The sequence below is a fragment of the Triturus cristatus genome, chromosome 1_2 (assembly GCF_964204655.1).
Source record: "Triturus cristatus chromosome 1_2, aTriCri1.1, whole genome shotgun sequence".
NCBI lineage: Eukaryota > Metazoa > Chordata > Amphibia > Caudata > Salamandridae > Triturus > Triturus cristatus.
Genome location: NC_140580.1, coordinates 68,264,950 through 68,285,910, shown reverse-complemented (window position 1 = coordinate 68,285,910; position 20,961 = coordinate 68,264,950). Strand labels below are relative to the sequence as shown.

Sequence of the window (20,961 nt, the reverse complement as noted above, 5' to 3'; positions counted from 1 at the left end):
TCATGAGCGAATGCATATCTCATTTAAGGGCTATGAGCCTGACTGTATGGCATTTGATCATAGTTTTCACATCATTTCATTACAACGCAGCCCTATATCTGGGAATGCTATTTGCCACTGGCAACGTGTGGATCATTTTTAGCAGGAGTTGAGGTATTCTTTAGAGTTTCAAATTTGTTCCAGAAATACTTTTCTTTCTACTTCCATGATGTCACTTGACTGATTAGTTAATGTCATATTATGTCACTTCCTGTGATAGTTTAGGGTCAGAGGGCAGATTATGTCACTTGTGCTACCCCTGGCATTTTGCTGATTTGACATCCATGCTTTGTAAGCTTTCCCATGTTCACGACAGCAATACCCAACTGCATGCGAGAGAGGCACCATGCTTATCCCTTTAAAGCCAACTATTCTTGCTGTCACTGACCTAATCATTCAGTGAAGAAAATGTGACACAGCTTCCTTTCTGCAGTCTTTATGCAATGTAAAGTACATTGCATCACATACAAAGTATTTAACGGTAACCAGCCACACTGCTTTACCAACAAACTTGGGGGCATATTAACAAGCCAGGCGATAAAATTATCGCCGCTTTAGCGGCAGAAAACTGCCGCTAAAACGGCGATAATGGGCTTGATAATATGCTCTATGGAATTCCAATTGAAGCCCATGTTAGACGTCCTTCACATTTAACATGGGCTTCAATTGGAATTCCATAGAGCATATTATCAAGCCCATTATCGCCGATTTAGCGGCAGTTCTCTGCCACTAAAGCGGCGATAATTTTATCGCCTGTCTTGTTAATATGCCCCCTGTTATCTCAGGTGATCAAAGAGCAAACCGCATCCTGGGGATCCTTGAAAAATGAAATCCAAAGGGCCAAAAAGGAAAGAACACAGAAACTATCCTTTCTCCTTACCCTTCAAAGCCATGGAATGGCTTCCCTTCACATCAAAGACTGTGCTTATGTCTCCTCCAATTCAGTAGAAGTCTACAAAGAGTCATGCTCCACCAGTGCTTGCCATTTCTTTGGCATGAGAAGGATGTCCACGAGCAGCCTCTGGCTCATGACCTGTGACCAAACCACACTTGGTCTTTGGTCACTCATTGCATAAGGTAAACCAACCAGCATGCAAACCCTCTAACCTTGGCGTGATTGTGTAAACTATGTGAACCTCTAAAAATGTTCCATGTGTGTCCAATATCCAGGTGTGCAACTTGCTGTGTACAACATTAACTTTCCACAGGATCAGGTTAACACTTAATAAATTCAACTCGCAGATAAAAAATAAAACTGTTTCTAGGCCTAAACTATCATCTGGAAACCTAATCTGCTGGGAGAGACGCAGCCCTGTGCCAATTTCAGATGACTCTTACAAAGCAGAAATGCAACCGCTAAGGTTGCTGATCAGCAAGGAGAGAACTGAATGACTGTAGGCTACCGCCTCCCTGACTGAATACAATACGCATAAAGGTATATTACCACCTTAGTTCCAGACCCAAATTGTGGAGTAGGGAACATTTTCTTGGTAGTCCTCCTACAGAGACTACAACACAACTTGTTAGTTTGTTAGATGACCCAGCTGAATTCCTAGCAAACAAGAACATTTGACACCATAAGCTATTTCATTCTAACTGACCGTTCACACAACTTTAGAGTACAAATCCAGTCTCTAGACTGCATATCCACCCGTCCCTTGAGATGGATCTGGCTTTTCGCCTTAATGCAAGTACATTATGACACGTAGTGTCCCCTGGTGAATCAGTACTGCACCAAAGTCACCAACTAACTGCAGGACAATGATCCTACACAGGAACCAGACACAACCACTAACATAGATACGGCAACAAATACATTTTTGACCCTAGTCTCTGTGATACCAAAAAACTCAACCCATAAGGTAGCTAGCCTGGAACAGAGGGGCACCACACAATCCACCACACAGATAGCCATGCTGTAACACACAATACAGTCAGCTCGAGCTCCAAAACTTCATACTAATGGCAGGGATCTGCTATGCAAATCACAATAACATGCACAACTGGTCTTGACTGAGGGGGCAGGGTAACTGAATGCAGGAGTGGGGGAGCAGCAAAGTGACAGATCCCAGACTTTAGGAAATTGATGTTATTGGCTAAAGGAAAGAGATCATTAACGTTAGGAGGGAGAGCTGCAGACTGTAGTCGGGGGGTCGCTACAACAAGTAGGTGGGGCAAGTTGATGGCAATGTAGGAGGGATTTTACTGAGTGCAGAATGGACTAGTCAGACTGTAGAGGGTTCTTTTTGATTGCAATTGGTAGCCAAGTAACCGGAGGTGAGATGTCAGTGATCAATGACTGCTGAGTGAGAGGTTATTGACAGCAGGAAATAGAGTGTGTTGGCAACATGAGGGCGAATGAACTGAGTACTGGTGTGGAGGATCCCCAATAACAGGAGAGATGTTCACCGAGGCGGCCACATATGGGAAATCACTCAATGAGGGTGGGATTTCACTGATTGCAGCTTGTGGACATCCCTGACTTCATGATTGTGTTTGGTAACTGAATAAGGAAGATCTGTGAATGCAGAATGTGGAGATTGCTGGCATCATGGGTTGAGGGGCTCAGGAGACTCTTAACTTTGTGGCTGAACTATACCAGCACTCAGAGATCCCTGGTCACTGTGCTCTTCCCATCCCTGATAAACCTGAAAGAGACTGTGCCTCCTGAGCTGCTCTAGACGGCTCAACTGGTACTCACGTGTGGCTCTTGCTCCTTCAGCTGTGCGAGTTTTGGAAGTTTCCTCTTGGCGGACTCCCACGGAGACATGGCAATCCTAGAAATTAACCGAATGCTGCGATAGGCTTTGGCACAGGAGAGGTTCATGGCAAAATCTTGGCATTGTTCTTCTACGTCATTTGCATTGCTTTCCATTGCTGTCTGGTTGGCAGAGGCATAGTGGAATGGCCTGAGCAGCAACTCCCTGTCGATTCCAGGCAGCACATAGGAGCCCAGTACCAGGACCGCGACAAGGAGCCCGCAGAAAAGGCTGAGCAGCCTGCCTCTACTCAAGTGTGTGCCCACACTCTGGCCGGGAAACTGCTCTGTCCTCATCTCCAAGACTGCCTGCAAGTTCATGTGTCTGCCAGGTGCTCCAGCTTCGGATCCGGAAATGGGCCACACTTCTCTGCTGGGGGAGTGAGTTTATCTGTATCCAGGTTACAGCCTGGAAACAAGGCACTGGATTTCACGCACAGACCAAATAAAGGCAGCTTCATTATCATCATCTACATAGCTGCTCCTTGGACAGGCATCATGCCTGTTCAGGACAGAACAGTTTGCACTTTAAGACAATAAATCCAAAAATCAACAGAAAGTAAACGTTCACCCTTTAAATTTAGATTCATCCGTTCGAGTCCTTGAGCTCTCAAAGCATTCCAGTACAGTGACTGATGTCAGGAAATGAGGGACCCTTCCAAGGATTCAGGAGGGCGTTTATCTCATCCACTATGACGTTAAAAACAGCAAGCCATGGGAAGCCATGGGAATGAGCCACCAAGGGCAGGGCCTGGAGTGGAATTTGTGATGTTGTTGTGATGCTTTGGCGTGGTTGTCTCAAAATCTAATTTCACACCTGAAATTAAACAAAAGGGAAAACGTGTGAGACCCAATTTTAATTAGCATTTTGGAAACAATCTGTTCCTCATAGAGGTGACTAACTGACTGGCTGCATTTACTTAGCACTCACTACCCTTCTGGGTCTTTTGGCACTGTAGCATCACAATCTGCTAAAGCATTCCACAGAACTGTACATATATGGCTGACGTGTAGGAAAATAAAGAGAAAGTTTGAGTATCGCATACGAAGTTGGCTCCGTTTGTCGTTGGAAAATAAGTCAAGCATTTGATTAATATATATATATATATGCAGAAAAGTGCAGTAGTTCAAGTAAGACAACACTCTGTTCTATTGAGGTACACACATTCTCTATATATATTTTGCTGGTTAGAAATAACGTAATATCATTTGAATGCCCACTTGGGCTGAATGTAATTCAATTCATAATGTTTGAATACCTATATGCTGTGACTGCGCAGTGGTGTTTGACCACCCACTTGGGAGATACAGATGCTTAAATATGTATAGGCTTTAAAATAATGAGCACTATAATATGTCAAACCGCATTTACCTAATAAGGAATTAGGGCATCTATTTATTTGTGGACTGAACCGATGATTTTCCGATGAACTACAATTCTGTTGTTTATGTCCATGGTATTGTAGTTCAAACACCCGTGATGGTAGAATTGCTTGTAAAACTACGCGTCTGTTGTTTATGTTCATGCACTTGTGGTTTGTAAGTGGTGCCGGTTAAAAGAATGCCGTAAATAATGCCTCGCTATTGGTGAACAAGGCTGGGATTAGCCGAAATGCGTCCGATGGCGGCTTGACAATAGATCAAGTTTAATCGAACATGGTGTCGTCTTCCTTGTTTGAGGACTTTCAGATATATATATATATATATATATATATATATATATATATATATATATATATATATATATATATATATATATATGAAAAAACAAAGTACTGACTATTCATGACACTCCTTCTTGATTATTTATTAAGTTGCTTTTATTCCTTCTTCAAGTTTTTTCATGTCAATACATCCAAAACAGCCTTATATACTGTAAGCAGCCAAAAAAACAGCCAGCATGTGTTTCGCACTCCACTGTGCTTCTTCAGGGCTTTAAGTTATAAATCGTGAGTATTTGAAGTAGGAGACGGATCGGAGGCTTCCACCGATTGTAGACCCATATCAAGGGGATTCTAATCTTTGAACCAATACCATTTAAGAAAGACTTATTATTAAGTGGACCGAATCTAAGAAATGCGACATGCTCAACAGAATCAGTTGAGATAACAAAGACTGATGGAATTAGTTAATAATCCTTTAAGCAGAGAGAGAGCGTGAAATACTTACGGTTTATAATTTAAGACCTGAGAAGCGAAGTGGAGCGCGAAACACGTGTTGGCTGTTTTCTTGGGCTGCTTACAGTATATAAGGTTGTTTTGGATGTATTGACATGAAAAAACCTAAAGAAAGAATAAAAGCAACTTAAGAAATGAATCAAAAAGAAGTGTTGTGAGTAGTTTTTGTTGTTGAAATCTCAGTACTTAGTTTTTTTCATATGATTGCAACATAAAACTGTATATATATATATATTCAGTGAAAAAACCATAGGTTTCACACACGTTATAGTTAGCTGGACATTTCACTCGTAAAAAACCAATGAAATTTCCCCGTTATAGTTAGTTAAGCTAACTATAACTCGCGCGCCCGCAATGCACTGCTGATGACGTCACATATTACATCACTCATGACATGGTCAGTGACATCACTCATGACATCACTGATGACATCTCAAATGACATCACTGATGACATCACTGATGACATCATCCAGTGAATGTGTGTTTTTCTGAAAATTAAATATGTTTTATATATCTCAAGGTCGATGGAAGAATAAATGAGTATATAAGTGTCTAAATGGATGATTTGTTTTTGAAAAATTGATTGTATTACTGACTGATTAAGTGTATCTTATTGAATACATGGCTAAGTGAGTAATGTTTAAATGTGTAAATACCTGTATCAGTCTCTCACTTTGTGTATAAGTGGCTGCATGGGTTGGTGAGCAGCAACATGAGTGTCTATATAGGTTATTAGTTGGTTTTTTGAGTATCAGTATGAGTGTCTGAGTGTCTGTATGGTTCAGTGGGGGGTATTACGTAGTGCATAAGTGCATGAATGAGTGACTCACTGTTTGTATGTGTTGAAGACAGCATATGTGCAGGACTGTATGGGTGGAAGAGTGTGTGTATGGGTGTGTTAGTGAGTGAATGGCTGTCTCAATAGTGTCTCTATGAGTAACTACATATGTTTTAAACCAGTATATGTGACTATTGGTGTATATAAGTGAGTGTATGTGAGAGTGAGAGATTGAAAGAGTTCCTGTATGAATAAGTATGTGTTTCTATAAGTGATTGTTTAAAAGACTTGGGTGCCGATTACGATCCGTTAAAAACCGCGTACGAACCGTCGGTCGGAGCGAATTCCCCGTCCGACTCGTACCCGGTTGTAATACTTTACAAACATGGAATCACGATTCGCACGGAAACACCATTTCCGTACGAATCGTAAAAAACACCGACCGACGAAAATATACATACGAATGTGATCCGGGAATGCTGCGACGTGACGTCGGGACGCTTTCAGGCAGCGTTTCACGAACCAGGAATTACGATTCGAACCGACAGCAGTCCGGACGGCAATATTTTCACGGCACCCAAAAAGTGCCGCAAAAGCGAAGTACGGCGCGAATCGACCAGAGTAGGTGGCCCGGTACGCGCCGACCCCCCCCCCAGCCCCCGTAGGTACGCGCCGACCCCCCCCCAGCCCCCGTAGGTACACGCCGACCCCCCCCCAGCCCCCGTAGGTACGCGCCGACCCCCCCCCCCAGCCCCCGTAGGTACGCGCCGACCCCCCCCCAGCCCCCGTAGGTACACGCCGACCCCCCCCAGCCCCCGTAGGTACGCGCTGACCCCCCCCAGCCCCCGTAGGTACGCGCCGACCCCCCCCAGCCCCCGTAGGTACGCGCCGACCCCCCCCCCCCAGCCCCCGTAGGTACACGCCGACCCCCCCCAGCCCCCGTAGGTATGCGCCGACCCCCCCCCAGCCCCCGTAGGTACGCGCCGACCCCCCCCCAGCCCCCATAGGTACGCGCCGACCCCCCCTGTGTGTACACCCGTGTACGGTGCGTACCCCCCCTGTACGCTCGAGTCGGACCCCCACCCGTGTACGCTCGAGTCGAACCCCCCCGTGTACGCTCGAGTCGGACCCCCCCGTGTACGCTCGAGTCGAACCCCCCCGAGTACGTTCGAATCGACCCCCCTGTATGTACACCCGTGTACGCTCGAGTCGAACCCCCCGTGTACGCTCGAGTCGGACCCCCCCGTGTACGGTCGAGTCGAACCCCCCCGTGTACGCTCGAGTCGGACCCCCCGTGTACGTTCGAGTCGAACCCCCCCGAGTACGTTCGAGTCGACCCCCCTGTATGTACACCCGTGTACGCTCGAGTCGAACCCCCCGTGTACGCTCGAGTCGGACCCCCCGTGTACGCTCGAGTCGAACCCCCCCGTGTACGCTCGAGTCGGACCCCCCCGTGTACGCTCGAGTCGAACCCCCCCGAGTACGTTCGAGTCGACCCCCCTGTATGTACACCCGTGTACACTCGAGTCGAACCCCCCGTGTACGCTCGAGTCGGACCCCCCGTGTACGCTCGAGTCGAACCCCCCCGTGTACGCTCGAGTCGGACCCCCCCGTGTACGTTCGAGTCGACCCCCCCCGGGTACGTTCGAGTCGACCCCCCCCGTGTACGTTCGAGTCGACCCCCCCCCAGGTACGTTCGAGTCGACCCCCCCCCGTGTACGTTTGAGTCGACCCCCCCCGGGTACGTTCGAGTCGACCCCCCCCGTGTACGTTCGAGTCGACCCCCCCCGAGTACGTTCGAGTCGACCCCCCTGTATGTACACCCGTGTACGTTCGAGTCGTACCCCCACACGTGTATGTACGGTGCATACCCCCAGCGCTGGGGGTACGCACCGTACATACACGTGTGGGGGTACGACTCGAACGTACACGGGTGTACATACAGGGGGGTCGACTCGAACGTACTCGGGGGGGGTCGACTCGAACGTACACGGGGGGGGTCGACTCGAACGTACCCGGGGGGGGTCGACTCGAACATACCCGGGGGGGGTCGACTCGAACGTACACGGGGGGGTCCGACTCGAGCGTACACGGGGGGGTTCGACTCGAGCGTACACGGGGGGGTCTGACTCGAGCGTACACGGGGGGTCCGACTCGAGCGTACACGGGGGGGTTCGACTCGAGCGTACACGGGGGGGTCCGACTCGAGCGTACACGGGGGGGTCGACTCGAACGTACCCGGGGGGGGGTCGACTCGAACGTACACGGGGGTTCGGCGCGTATGTACGGGGGCTGGGGGGGGGTCGTCGCGTACGTACGGGGGCTGGGGGGGGGTCGGCGCGTACGTTCGGGGGCTGGGGGGGGTCGGCGCGTACGTACGGGGGCTGGGGGGGGTCGGCGCGTACGTACGGGGGCTGGGGGGGGGTCGTCGCGTACGTACGGGGGCTGGGGGGGGGGTCGGCGCGTACCTACGGGGGCTGGGGGGGGGGCGGTGTGTACCTACGGGGGCTGGGGGGGGGGTCGGCGTGTATCTACGGGGGCAGGGGGGGGGTCGGCGCGTACGTACGGGGGCTGGGGGGGGTCGTCGCGTACGTACGGGGGCTGGGGGGGGTCGTCGTGTACGTACGGGGGCTGGGGGGGGGGTCGGCGCGTATGCGGGCACGTCTCCATGGTTGCTATAGGAGTTCGGTGCGGACGGTGTTTTTTCCATACGGTTGTAACCTCGGACGCACGGGATGGATCGTGATTCCTCGGTCGGACTTCACCTTTCACGTATGTACGGTAAATCGTCCGAGGACGTGTCGGACACATTTTCCGACCCGAGGACGTGTGGGGGAATATTCCCAATGCGGTTCGTATGGAATTTTTACCATGCGAATCGTGATTGCCACTTCGTACGGCACTTGTACGATTCGTACGGTAAAAAGACCGGATACGAGTCGCACGGGGATATTTTTTACCGGATCGTGATCGGCACCTAAGTATGTGTAAGTTTCCGTAGAAGTAAGTGTGGTGGTGTGTGTATAACTGTATATGCAAGTAAATGGATGTTTGATTCTTTATTAGCATGAGTAACTATGTGTGTGAGTAACTCTATGGATGAGTGGCATTGTGTTACAGGATGTATAGGTGTATGAGTACATATGATGTGTGAGTACACGAATGAGTGACTGTACAGGACTGTTGGTGAATAAGTGGATGTTTATGTGGATCTTAGAATTATTGAAGAGGTTGTTGTAATTGGTATTGGTATGTCCATTTTTTTGAAAATTTCAGTCTCTATTTTTGAATGTGTGTATCAAAGGTTATATTAGGGTGAGAGGAGGTCTGCCACTCTATCACATGGATGATGTCATCAGTGATGTCATCAGTGATGTCATTTGAGATGTCATCAGTGATGTCATGAGTGATGTCACTGACCATGTCATGAGTGATGTAATATGTGACGTCATCAGCAGTGCATTGCGGGCGCGCGAGTTATAGTTAGCTTAACTAACTATAACGGGGAAATTTCATTGGTTTTTTATGAGTGAAATGTCCAGCTAACTATAACGTGTGTGAAACCTATGGTTTTTTCACTGAATTTGCAAGGTTTTTTAAATGCTAATTCCTAACTATAACGTGTGTGAAACCTATGGTTTTTTCACTGAATTTGCAAGGTTTTTTAAATGCTAATTCCTAACTATAACATGTGTGAAACCTATGGTTTTTTCAGTGAATTTGCAAGGTTTTTTAAATGCTAATTTCTAACTATAACGTGTGTGAAACCCATGATTTTTTCAGTGAATTTGTATGGTTTTTTAAATGCTAATTCTTAGCTATAACATATGTGATTCCCATATTTTTTTTATTATAAATTCTTATATTAAATGTGTTTTTTTTTAAAAAAAAAACAAGTTTTTTTTTAACTTTTTATTCTCCCAAAACACTATGTTTTTTTTCTAAAAAATCTGCAATATTTCAAGTTTTCTCTTTTTTTTTTTTACCAAACAGGTAAGATATATTAGTATAACTTTGAAAATATATATATATTTTTTTTTTTTTAGTGCGCCTACGGTAAGCGTACGGTAAGCGTACGGTTTACGCAATGTCCGTAATTTATCTACTCTGTTTGCGTATAGTTACGCAATTTGCGTAGCCGCGTGTACTGCGCGTGGGGCGCGTGCGCGTGTACGCTACACGCGCACGTTACGCGGAAGTGTTGGGGAGTGACTGTTATGCGCATGCGCGCGAGCGCGTGTCTTTTTTACGCGCATGCGTACTTTTGCCGTAAGCGCACCGTAAGCGCACCGTAAGCGTAACGTACGCGCACGGTGGGTCATGTGATCATGAAACACAACTTTTGATTGGTTGAAACTACTTTCAGTTCTAGAACTCTCCTACACCACACCCATTCCCCTCATTTCTGCTTGTGATCCCTTAGGAGAAGGAGCTGGGTTGTCTTTGTGATACGATGGCAGAACAGCAGAGCTCTTCTGAGAGTGAGGCTAGCAGCACTACCTTCAGGCAGAGAAGGAGGAAAGAAAAGACCTCTTTCATATGGGAGTATTTTACTTTTCCAGAGGACAAGAAAAAGGTAAATGCACCCTTAGTGACTTGTAAGCTGTGTGGCCGTGTACTTTCAAGAGGGAATCCAAACAAGAAGTATTCCTTCGGGAATCACACCATGTTGAGACACCTTAAAGATGTACACAGAAGGACACATGCTCGACATACTGAAGGTAACCCTTCAGTAAGTCAACCAAGCACATCCACAGCAGCTCAGCCTGGTCCATCATCTGCAGGGCCGAGTCCATCTTCGGCAGGTCAGGTGAGCCCTTCAACTGTGGTGGGAGCATCTCCTTTTTCTTCTCCTCTGGAAACAAACCATCGTTTTTTGAGGGTTGAAATACGGTGCGCCACTTGTCATGATCTAATTTGTCATAGGGAGACCAGTGTTTCCCTAGTGAACAATAAAATAGATCAGCACATTTGTCGTACCGACTAATATTCCCATTCTTTCTTTCCTCTGTCCCTGCATGAACACAACGGCTCTTGTAAGAGCCAACCTTACCTTTCATCTATTTTTTATATATGTTTTTAAAACTTTTTTTTGATTTTTTTTTTACCGTACGCGTACGGTACGCGTAATTATTATTTTTTTTTTTAAAAAAACACTAAAAATCAATTATCACATTACAAGGTCCTTGAGAGACTACAATGAAAAACTGAAAATGTGATTGTGGAGAAGTGGAAAAAAGGGACCATGAAATTTTTGACTTACCATACCCACTCAAAAAAATATTTATTAATTTAAATTTAATTTTAATTGCTTTAAAAATGGTTCTAGTTTTCGAAAATTTTCTATCTCAATCTGAAAAAAAAGAAAAAAGTATTAATATTTAATAAAACATTTTATAATACAGTACACATATTTACATATTTTTCAAAAAAAAAAATTTGCCTTTTTTTTGCTGTTTTCAGAATATATTGCATTTCACTATAAATTGTGAAAGCAATTGCATTCATCATTTAACAGCGGGCAAAAAAAAAATTAACAATCTCAAAGATTGTTTTAAAAAAGCCCACAATCTCTTTTTGCATAAACCTAACTTTATAGAAATGCATACTATTCTTAAAAAATATCATCTAATATCAATACTTATTTCGTTAAAATACCGTCTGACATTTTTGTTTCAGAAGTATAATCACAAAAATATATCTCAAATAACTCCACAATACATCTGATTCCATTTCCTTTAGGCCAAATAGTAATTTTAAAATTCTTTTTTGATTAAATTTCCAATGGTAATCCAATAAAAATCTAAAGTTTAAATTGTACAGATCTCACCGATTGTCTGTAACATTTTGGTTTCCGAAAGAATAATTAATAATTAAATAAGTCCACAATAGAATTGTTTACCTTTCCGCATGGCCAAATAGTAATTTTAAAAATCTTTTTGGAATAAATTTCCAATGGCAATCCAATAACATTCCAAAATTTAAATTGTGCAGATGTTACCGATTTTTTCTAAATTTTTGGTTTTCCAAAGTTTCATTAAAAATTGAAAAAGTCCACATTACAATTGGTTACCTTTCCATTAGGCCAAATGATAATTTGTAAAATCATTTTTTTTTTTAAATTCCAATGGTAATCCAATAAAATGGTAAAATTGTTTTGTACAGATCTTGCCAAGTCTCTCTAAAATTTTGGTTTCAGGAAGATTAGATAGGAATTTGCTAAATCAAAAGGCAAACGTTGCTTAAAAATCAATTGGGAATCATTACACAGTGTCCAGCCTTTTTCACATTTAAGATAAACTGTGTAATGACCAGAAGTTACAGTAGGTCCATCATGGAAAATTATTGCAACTGTTACAAAAGTTTTTCCTGAAATTGATAATTGCTGTCCTGTAAACTTCTTTATTAAAGTATCTAATTTTGAACCATCAGCTTTACAGCGTTGCATCATTAAAATTACATACTGTCCGTATTCCTTTAAAATTAACGTTGAAAACATGTCAGATTGACACTCACTGCATTCCATGCTATGATTAGCATCTTTAACTAATTTAGCAAAAGTGACTGTTTTACTTTCTGGCAATGTTAAATAAATAAACCTTTCAGAATCAACATTAGAGCCACATATATTATAACAGTTTATACAACTATGTTCCCATTTATAAGAGAGACCAAATACATTTTCAATGGGAACCCCTTCTTCTTCCAGTACCTGAAGAAAAAACATCAAGAATTCCTGTGCGTCTTGCTGTACATTTTGAGAAAACTGTGTTCGTCCTGAACATACATCTAAAAGTTTTCTAATTTCAGTAGCACTTTCTATTTGAGTTTTATCATTACTCAGCTTTTGAAAAAGGAGACCCAACTCAGAACAGAATCTTTTTCCCTGATTTACTATTATCTGCTCTTGCACACTTTCCAGATAAAATGCAACATTCAGCACTACATTAGCGTAGCAGTTGACACCAGAGCTATTTTCAAAATGACATCCTACAACCTGTTCTTCATTTTCCTTTTTCTTTTTGCTTGCAATTACATCACTCCTCTTTTTTTTCCTCCTCTCTACATCTTCATTACAGATATTCTCATTTCTCCTTTTACGAGAAACTACACGTTTCTCCAACACAGCATACTGACCTAAATGAGGAGCATAGCTTCTTCTTAATCTATTATACTCCTTTACACAATTTGTATCAGCACTAACTTTTGAGTCATCAAAGTCTATCATGAATAAACCTGATAATGTTTTCACTCGTGACAAAGCAACATATGCCATACCTTCTTTGAACACAGTTGAACCAATGTTCACAAATGCACAATCTACAGTCAATCCTTGAGACTTGTGAATAGTTACAGCATATGCTAGAGAAAACGGAAACTGCTTCCTACGTACATATAAGTCTTTCACAAGCATGAAACGAACTGAACAACGACAAATATCTTTAACTTCTTCTATCTGATCAAATTTTATTTTTAAACATTCAATTCCATCTTTTTTCTGATAATTAATAAAACCCACAACTCTTCCCATAGCTCCATTAACTAAACCTTTTTCAACATCCAAATTTCTCCTTAAAAATACTCTACAGTTCATGCAAACATATAGATTTTTTTCTAATCCAGCTGTTTTGGAAATGTTCTTCTCTAGTGAATCCAATTTATTTTTCAGTGTGCCTGTTAATGTGATAGTAATTCTTCCATCCTCAATTTTGTCCACTGCTTCCAATTTCCTGATATCTTCCTTTTCCAATTTCAAAAGCTCCTCATTGAATATTGAGCATTCACGTAGAGTTGGCATTAAGCAGATGACACTTTTCTTTTCTGCAATGTTCTTGTATATCTTCTCTGCAACTATTTCTTCCTTTGGAAATAAATTATGTAGCAACCGACTCTGTAATGCTTTTGTGCCGGCTTCAGTGAGTAGTCCAATTCTGATATCTTTCAGAATACTTCCATATTCTTCATCGTTTGCTTGCCTCATATTAGTAGTAAGTTCCTTGTACTCAAAGAAGGACCAAATATTTGCATTACCGATGCTTCCCAATGACTTCTTTGTGTCTTCATGTGTCACAGTATTAAACACTGGTTGTCCTTTAACTGGAGTAAGCTGTAGAAGATCCCCAAAAACTATGACATGTTTTCCACCAAATAACACGTCATAGTCTGTCCTTAGAATTTGCTGCATTCTTAAATGCACAAAGGCAAGCATTAAGTTTGATACCATGCTCACCTCCTCAATAATGAGAACTTGCATCTTCTTCAATACTCTTGAAACTTCCAAGCATGCTTCTCCAGTTAGCTTGTTGTATTGTATTTTGTTCTCATGCTCCACTGGTAACATTAGCAAACGATGTAAGGGGATTCCTTTTATGTTATATGCTGCTAACCCAGTTGGAGCAGTAACCACACAAGACAAAGTAGAATCCGTTTTTTGCTGTAGGTAGCTTCTGATGACTTTTATTAAGAAACTTTTTCCAGTTCCAGCTTGTCCACTTACATACATCCTGATTGGATGAAATGATGTGCATGAGCACTCTTTTTTTTCATGTAGAAATCCGTGATCAATTTTGTTTCTGATCTCTTCATAAATTTGTTGCTGCTCTTCGTTCAGTTGTCTTTCCAAATTTTGTAAGTCTATAAATTCTTCTTGAGCTTGATTCATAGCCGTTTCCACTTCATTCATGGCTATTGATGCTTCATTTTCAACGATTGGTTGTCCTAGGGGATCTTGACTGAGTGTTCCTGAACTTTGGCTGTCCTGAGAACTGTCTCTAGCTACTTCTGCTGCAATTGTAGTTTCCTGTTCAATTTCTTCATTTAACATTTGCAGATAAGTTGAGAATGTACTGCATTGTATGCTGTCTTTGCAAGCATTAAAAGAATCTTCATAGCTTTGAAATTCTCCCAGTAGTTCATCCTCTGTACGCCATGGTTTAAACAGCTGTAAAAGAGCCAAGTAGTAAAATTCCTTTTTGTCAGTACTGTCGCAACTCAGCTTCCTGTGATTTATCAAACTTCCTTTTGTTTGCTTCACCAAACATCCTTCCTCACCAATGACTTTATATTTTCCATTGTTGATGTCTTCTGCGGCTTTCCGTGAATAAATGTAGTTCTGCAGCACTTCATACAGACACATGTTCTCCAGATGATGACTTCTCTTTGGGTAATATGTGTCCAACATGTTTGATTTAAAAATATCTGTACTTTCTGGGTCATTCTCGGCCAAATATTCAATTTCTCCAACAGATTTCAGTACCCGATTTCTCATTGCTGCAAGGCTTAAACTTGCCCAAATTATTCTTCTTGATTTCGAGTAGAGACTTGCAGAAGATAACCTATCTGAACATTCGTAGGATCCAATTTCTCGATGCGATAACATCTTTAAACTGAAACTGTACAGCTTCTTACTGACAGTCTTCTCGTGAGAAATCTCTTCCCACATTTCCTTCAATTCTGTTTTTTCTGATTTCGTAATGTAAGACGTTACATATCGAGCAACAGCAATGGAATTGTCAGCTACATACTGTATATCCATGTTAGCATTCCACATGGATAAAATGACTGGGTTGTAGTCATTTATATTTTTTGATTCTTCTTTTCTTTTAAGGTTGTAGGTATTCTTAGGTGATTTTCTTGTGATAGTATGTCTCACAGATGACATAAAACTGTTTACTCTTCCATTTGAAAGAACAGGTCTAGGAAATCCAAATCGACATTTAGTGTAGTATTTATCTTTGCTCTTGTATTTCCGTCGACAGTATTTTCCACACCGATGACTTTGGAAACGTAAAACTTGCTCCTTTAACTTTTTCTCTTCTGTGCTTTTTGGTATAGCACATGTTGCATATTCTTCAATGTAAGATAACACTGCTTCATCAGCATCTGTTCCAAACTTTGGGGCATCCTTGATCCACAACAGCATATGAATATGAGGAGCACCTCTTGCCTGGTACTCTTTTCTTCAAAAGAAATCCACTACTTCTCCTAGAGGTGGATTTTTTTTATTGCAGATGAAGGACATCATAGCCTCAAATCTATGATTGAAATATCTGCAAACATTAACCGGATCCAATGAGCACAGTTCTCCTGCTGTCTTGTATTCGATGTTTTTAATGTTTGAATTTGCCTCTCGTAGAAAATCCAGTAAATCATCCCAAGCGTACTCAGCACAGCTTAGGGTAAGGAACCATGTTGGTGTTCCTAAATTCCGTAACATGCATTTTAATTCACCATGGCGTCGGTACCAATATTCATTTGTCCCACGCTGACAAGCCATCAGATTGATCAGTTGTGTTTCCAAATGATCATCTCGGTGCTGCACTTTCTCCATAAAATCCTTAGCAGACACATTTTGTAAATGTACTCCACTTTTTAAAATGTGATTTACTGCATAAGACAGTGCAGACAAGTCGCTTTCAAATAAAAGATGGAACAAATAAGGAATACTTTGTCGAAATCTGGGATCTTCAGCATATAGTCTTGTAGTCCGATACTCAGAAGCTGGAATCTGTTCTGGACGTTCATCGTATCGTCCTCCTTTTCCTTTAGGAAACAGCTGGGGAAAACATCGAGCTTCCAAGCTCTTCTCCCATACACTCACGGGAGTTCCTTTTGCTTTCTTCATCTGAAACAGATCAATATTGTCTCCCATAACTTCTTTTGAATGAAGAGGATGTATGCTAAAATGTTCATAAATTTCTTCTTCCTTTGACTTGTCCACTTTTTCAATTTGTCCAGTTGGTGTTTCTGTGTCTTCTTGTAAATCTTCTTCTTCTTCTTCTTCTATATAAATTGATTCATACCATTTGTTATTCCTTTTCAAATACAAATTTGCTCTTTGTACTTTCCGTACATCTACCAGCTCCTGCCAAATCTTCTTATTCTTTGTAGGTACACCATTAACCAGAATAATTAATGGTTCAGTTTCCAAAGTATCCGCATCAATAGTTTCCATATTTTTTTTCAAATCCAAGGGCAAATACACCACTCTACCTTTTAAACCTCTCAGTAAATCTGAAGGAGGTAATTTACCAGTTTTGGGCTCCATACGTACTATGGTCTGGAACGGATGAACACATTGAATGAGTATAGACTCATATGTATTTAATTCAGAAAGTTCAGCAGGAATAGCATCCAATTCTAAATTATTATGTACAGCTCTGGTCGGCATTCTATTTTCCTCTAACTTGTTGTAACAGTATTTACAAATACGCTGATCTTCACCCAATTCAAAACAATTTTCAAGAAATATATATGTGGCAAAATCCTTCCACTTATAATTATCTTCATTTTCACTCTTTCTGTAGAGATCAACATTCCTAGTTTGTTTTCTATAATGAGTTCTGCGGCAACAAATACAAGTAATATTTGGTCTTTCATTAGAGATTATTGCAAATTTTGTTATGTGATCATTAAATGTCTTACTTACAGAGGGTTCTACATTCTCTTCCACTTCTTCCTCATTTACTGTGTCCTTTTCTGCACTGTTTTGTTCAGGACCAAAGTAACAAAACTGAATTTCATCAACAACCTTCTCTACATCTGATACCGATCCACGGAACAGAGCCCTATTCAATTCATCTAACTTTATTGCTGGACTTTTAGCAAAATACAACCGTCTCACAAACTTTCTCATTTCAGTATGATGAACAGCCAGCATTCTAAAATGATGGAAAACACTATTACACACTTTTCTAGATAGACAAGCCAGAGAATGACCCGGCAAACCAGTATTCTCTCTCACTCTGCATGGATCTAGACTTTGAAGCACCTTAATCTTCTGTTTTACACATTTTTTACTATATTCTCTTAGAAACTCACGAAATTTATCAATAGATTCCTGACGCACAGTGCAAATACTACTACAATTCCAAGTGTACACTGGGGCTTTAGGACGTCTCCCCATAGCCTCATCCGCCATCACTTGTACCTCATCTCTTGGAACCATTATCTCCTTCTCCATTATGCAACCATTTTTCACTTCGTAAGCACGACCTCTGGTGTCAACTGCATGCAGCAAACTATTACTTTGAAAATAGCTCTCTTCATTAAAAAAAGGTTCACTACTTGAACTATGCATCCATTTTCCTAAAAACACTTTACAAAAGTTTGTTCTGTTCACTACTCTTTTCCTTTTGCTTTGTGATTTCAGTACATTAACCATTTTATCTAATATACACATCCTATTCAAAATTAAAATGAATAGTTTCCTTTTTAATTCTAATGCCTTTGCTGCAATGGCTTCAATTTCTTTTTTTCTCTTGTAAAATTTAGCCTTTTGCTTATATTTCTTCACATCCTTTATCTAATTGGACATAACTCTTCTCTGAAACATTTTTCTACGTATCTCTTTAAACGCTGTTTTTCTGTTTAAGTTAATCTTTTTAGTTGCAGAAGGTATATTTGCATTAACTAAATTCTCAATTTTTTCCTGTCCTTTTCTATTGAAAACATTCTTTCCAGTACAGACATTTTGTACATTTTTCCTTTTTTTGAATATGTTCTTTAAAAAATCTTTTGTCTGCTTACCAGAAGATTTTTTCTTTTTCCCAACATGAGCATCTCCAACTAACTTAGGTCCTCCAGTTGTCTTCAAATATAGGTTTTTTTTGTGGTCTTTCTTTACTCTGGATTTTGTAGGCATCTTAAATTTTGTTCACTGCTCTTCAGCAATCCCTGAAAAAAATTCCTTTATTTTATTTAAATATATTACTACATTTTTTATGTTCTTTAGAAATCTTAAAATACTATAAACCCCTTTCCTATAAATGAAAATCACAATAACACCTTCACAAATTAAATATCTAAAAATAATTCCTGTGTGCACACAAAGTCATGCTTTGAAATTAGACAGAAAACGAAATTTCTTTGCCAATTGCAAAGCATACTTTCTACTACTTTTTAGGCAAGTGAATAGTACTTTTACAGACTGACACATTATGAATCCACTTTTCAGATTCTGATAAAAGCACATGTCCAAACAGCTTTTTCAGACCAGCACCATGTGTAACCTGGGTGACTGACTACACTCCAGCAAGGACAACCAGCCTTAGTGATGCTGAATGTATTTGCATTACTGACTGAAACCTCAAACCCCACTCGCTTGTGAATACTGTGCATGATTCCACAGGGTAAGCAGCTGGGTGTGTGCTAAGAGTGTGCTTCTGCACAAAAAAATGGCTCCCCCTTTCCATCTAATGCAACTGTGAAATCACCAGAGCAATACGCAATAAATCTCTGCCTGTAATTCCTCTTTGCACACAGAGTCATGTTTTCATATTAGTCACAAAACGAAATTTCTTTGCCAATTTGAAAGCACACTTACTACTCTTTTTTTTGGCAAGTGATAAACACTTTTACAGACTGACACATTTTGAATCCACTTTTCAGATTCTTAAAAAAGCACATGTCCAAACTGCTTTTTCAGACCAGCACCATGTGTAACCTGGGTGACTGACTACACTCCAGCAAGGGCAACCAGCCTTAGTGATGCTGAATGTTTTTGCATTACTGACTGAAACCTCAAACCCCACTCGCTTGTGAATACTGTGCATGATTCCACAGGGTAAGCAGCTGGGTGTGTGCTAAGAGTCTGCTTCTGCACAAAAAAATGGCTCCCCCTTTCCATCTAATGCAACTGTGAAATCACCAGAGCAATATGCAATAAATCTCTGCCTGTAATTCCTCTTTGCACACAGAGTCATGTTTTCATATGAGTCACAAAACGACATTTCTTTGCCAATTTGAAAGCACACTTACTACTCTTTTTTTTGGCAAGTGATAAACACTTTTACAGACTGACACATTATGAATCCACTTTTCAGATTCTTAAAAAAGCACATGTCCAAACTGCTTTTTCAGACCAGCACCATGTGTAACCTGGGTGACTGACTACACTCCAGCAAGTGCAACCAGCCTTAGTGATGCTGAATGTATTTGCATTACTGACTGAAACCTCAAACCCCACTCGCTTGTGAATACTGTGCATGATTCCACAGGGTAATCAGCTGGGTGTGTGCTAAGAGTCTGCTTCTGCACCAAAAAATGGCTCCCCCTTTCCATCTAATGCAACTGTGAAATCACCAGAGCAATACGCAATAAATCTCTGCCTGTAATTCCTCTTTGCACACAGAGTCATGTTTTCATATTAGTCACAAAACGAAATTTCTTTGCCAATTTGAAAGCACACTTACTACTCTTTTTTTTGGCAAGTGATAAACACTTTTACAGACTGACACATTATGAATCCACTTTTCAGATTCTTAAAAAAGCACATGTCCAAACTGCTTTTTCAGACCAGCACCATGTGTAACCTGGGTGACTGACTACACTCCAGCAAGGGCAACCAGCCTTAGTGATGCTGAATGTATTTGCATTACTGACTGAAACCTCAAACCCCACTCGCTTGTGAATACTGTGCATGATTCCACAGGGTAAGCAGCTGGGTGTGTGCTAAGAGTCTGCTTCTGCACCAAAAAATGGCTCCCCCTTTCCATCTAATGCAACTGTGAAATCACCAGAGCAATACGCAATAAATCTCTGCCTGTAATTCCTCTTTGCACACAGAGTCATGTTTTCATATTAGTCACAAAACAAAATTTCTTTGCCAATTTGAAAGCACACTTACTACTCTTTTTTTTGGCAAGTGATAAACACTTTTACAGACTGACACATTTTGAATCCACTTTTCAGATTCTTAAAAAAGCACATGTCCAAACTGCTTTTTCAGACCAGCACCATGTGTAACCTGGGTGACTGACTACACTCCAGCAAGGGCAACCAGCCTTAGTGATGCTGAATGTTTTTGCATTACTGACTGAAACCTCAAACCCCACTCGCTTGTGAATACTGTGCATGATTCCACAGGGTAAGCAGCTGGGTGTGTGCTAAGAGTCTGCTTCTGCACAAAAAAATGGCTCCCCCTTTCCATCTAATGCAACTGTGAAATCACCAGAGCAATACGCAATAAATCTCTGCCTGTAATTCCTCTTTGCACACAGAGTCATGTTTTCATATTAGTCACAAAACGAAATTTCTTTGCCAATTTGAAAGCACACTTACTACTCTTTTTTTTGGCAAGTGATAAACACTTTTACAGACTGACACATTTTGAATCCACTTTTCAGATTCTTAAAAAAGCACATGTCCAAACTGCTTTTTCAGACCAGCACCATGTGTAACCTGGGTGACTGACTACACTCCAGCAAG

At 41.5% G+C, this 20,961-nt stretch overlaps 1 protein-coding gene and 1 long non-coding RNA gene across 2 annotated transcripts in view; one reads left to right on the top strand and one right to left on the bottom strand.

Annotated features, from left to right (window-relative positions):
• CHST15 (carbohydrate sulfotransferase 15) overlaps positions 1-20,961 on the bottom strand; it is a 525,836-nt gene that overhangs the window by 303,830 nt on the left and 201,045 nt on the right. The window contains exon 3 of the mRNA XM_085601655.1: positions 2,741-3,614. Coding sequence (XP_085457781.1) covers positions 2,741-3,118 — 378 coding nt within the window. The 5' untranslated portion in view covers positions 3,119-3,614. The remainder of the gene's footprint in view (positions 1-2,740; positions 3,615-20,961) is intronic.
• The window catches only part of LOC146866811 (uncharacterized), a 347,751-nt gene that overhangs the window by 176,819 nt on the left and 149,971 nt on the right, over positions 1-20,961 (top strand). The window lies entirely within an intron of this gene.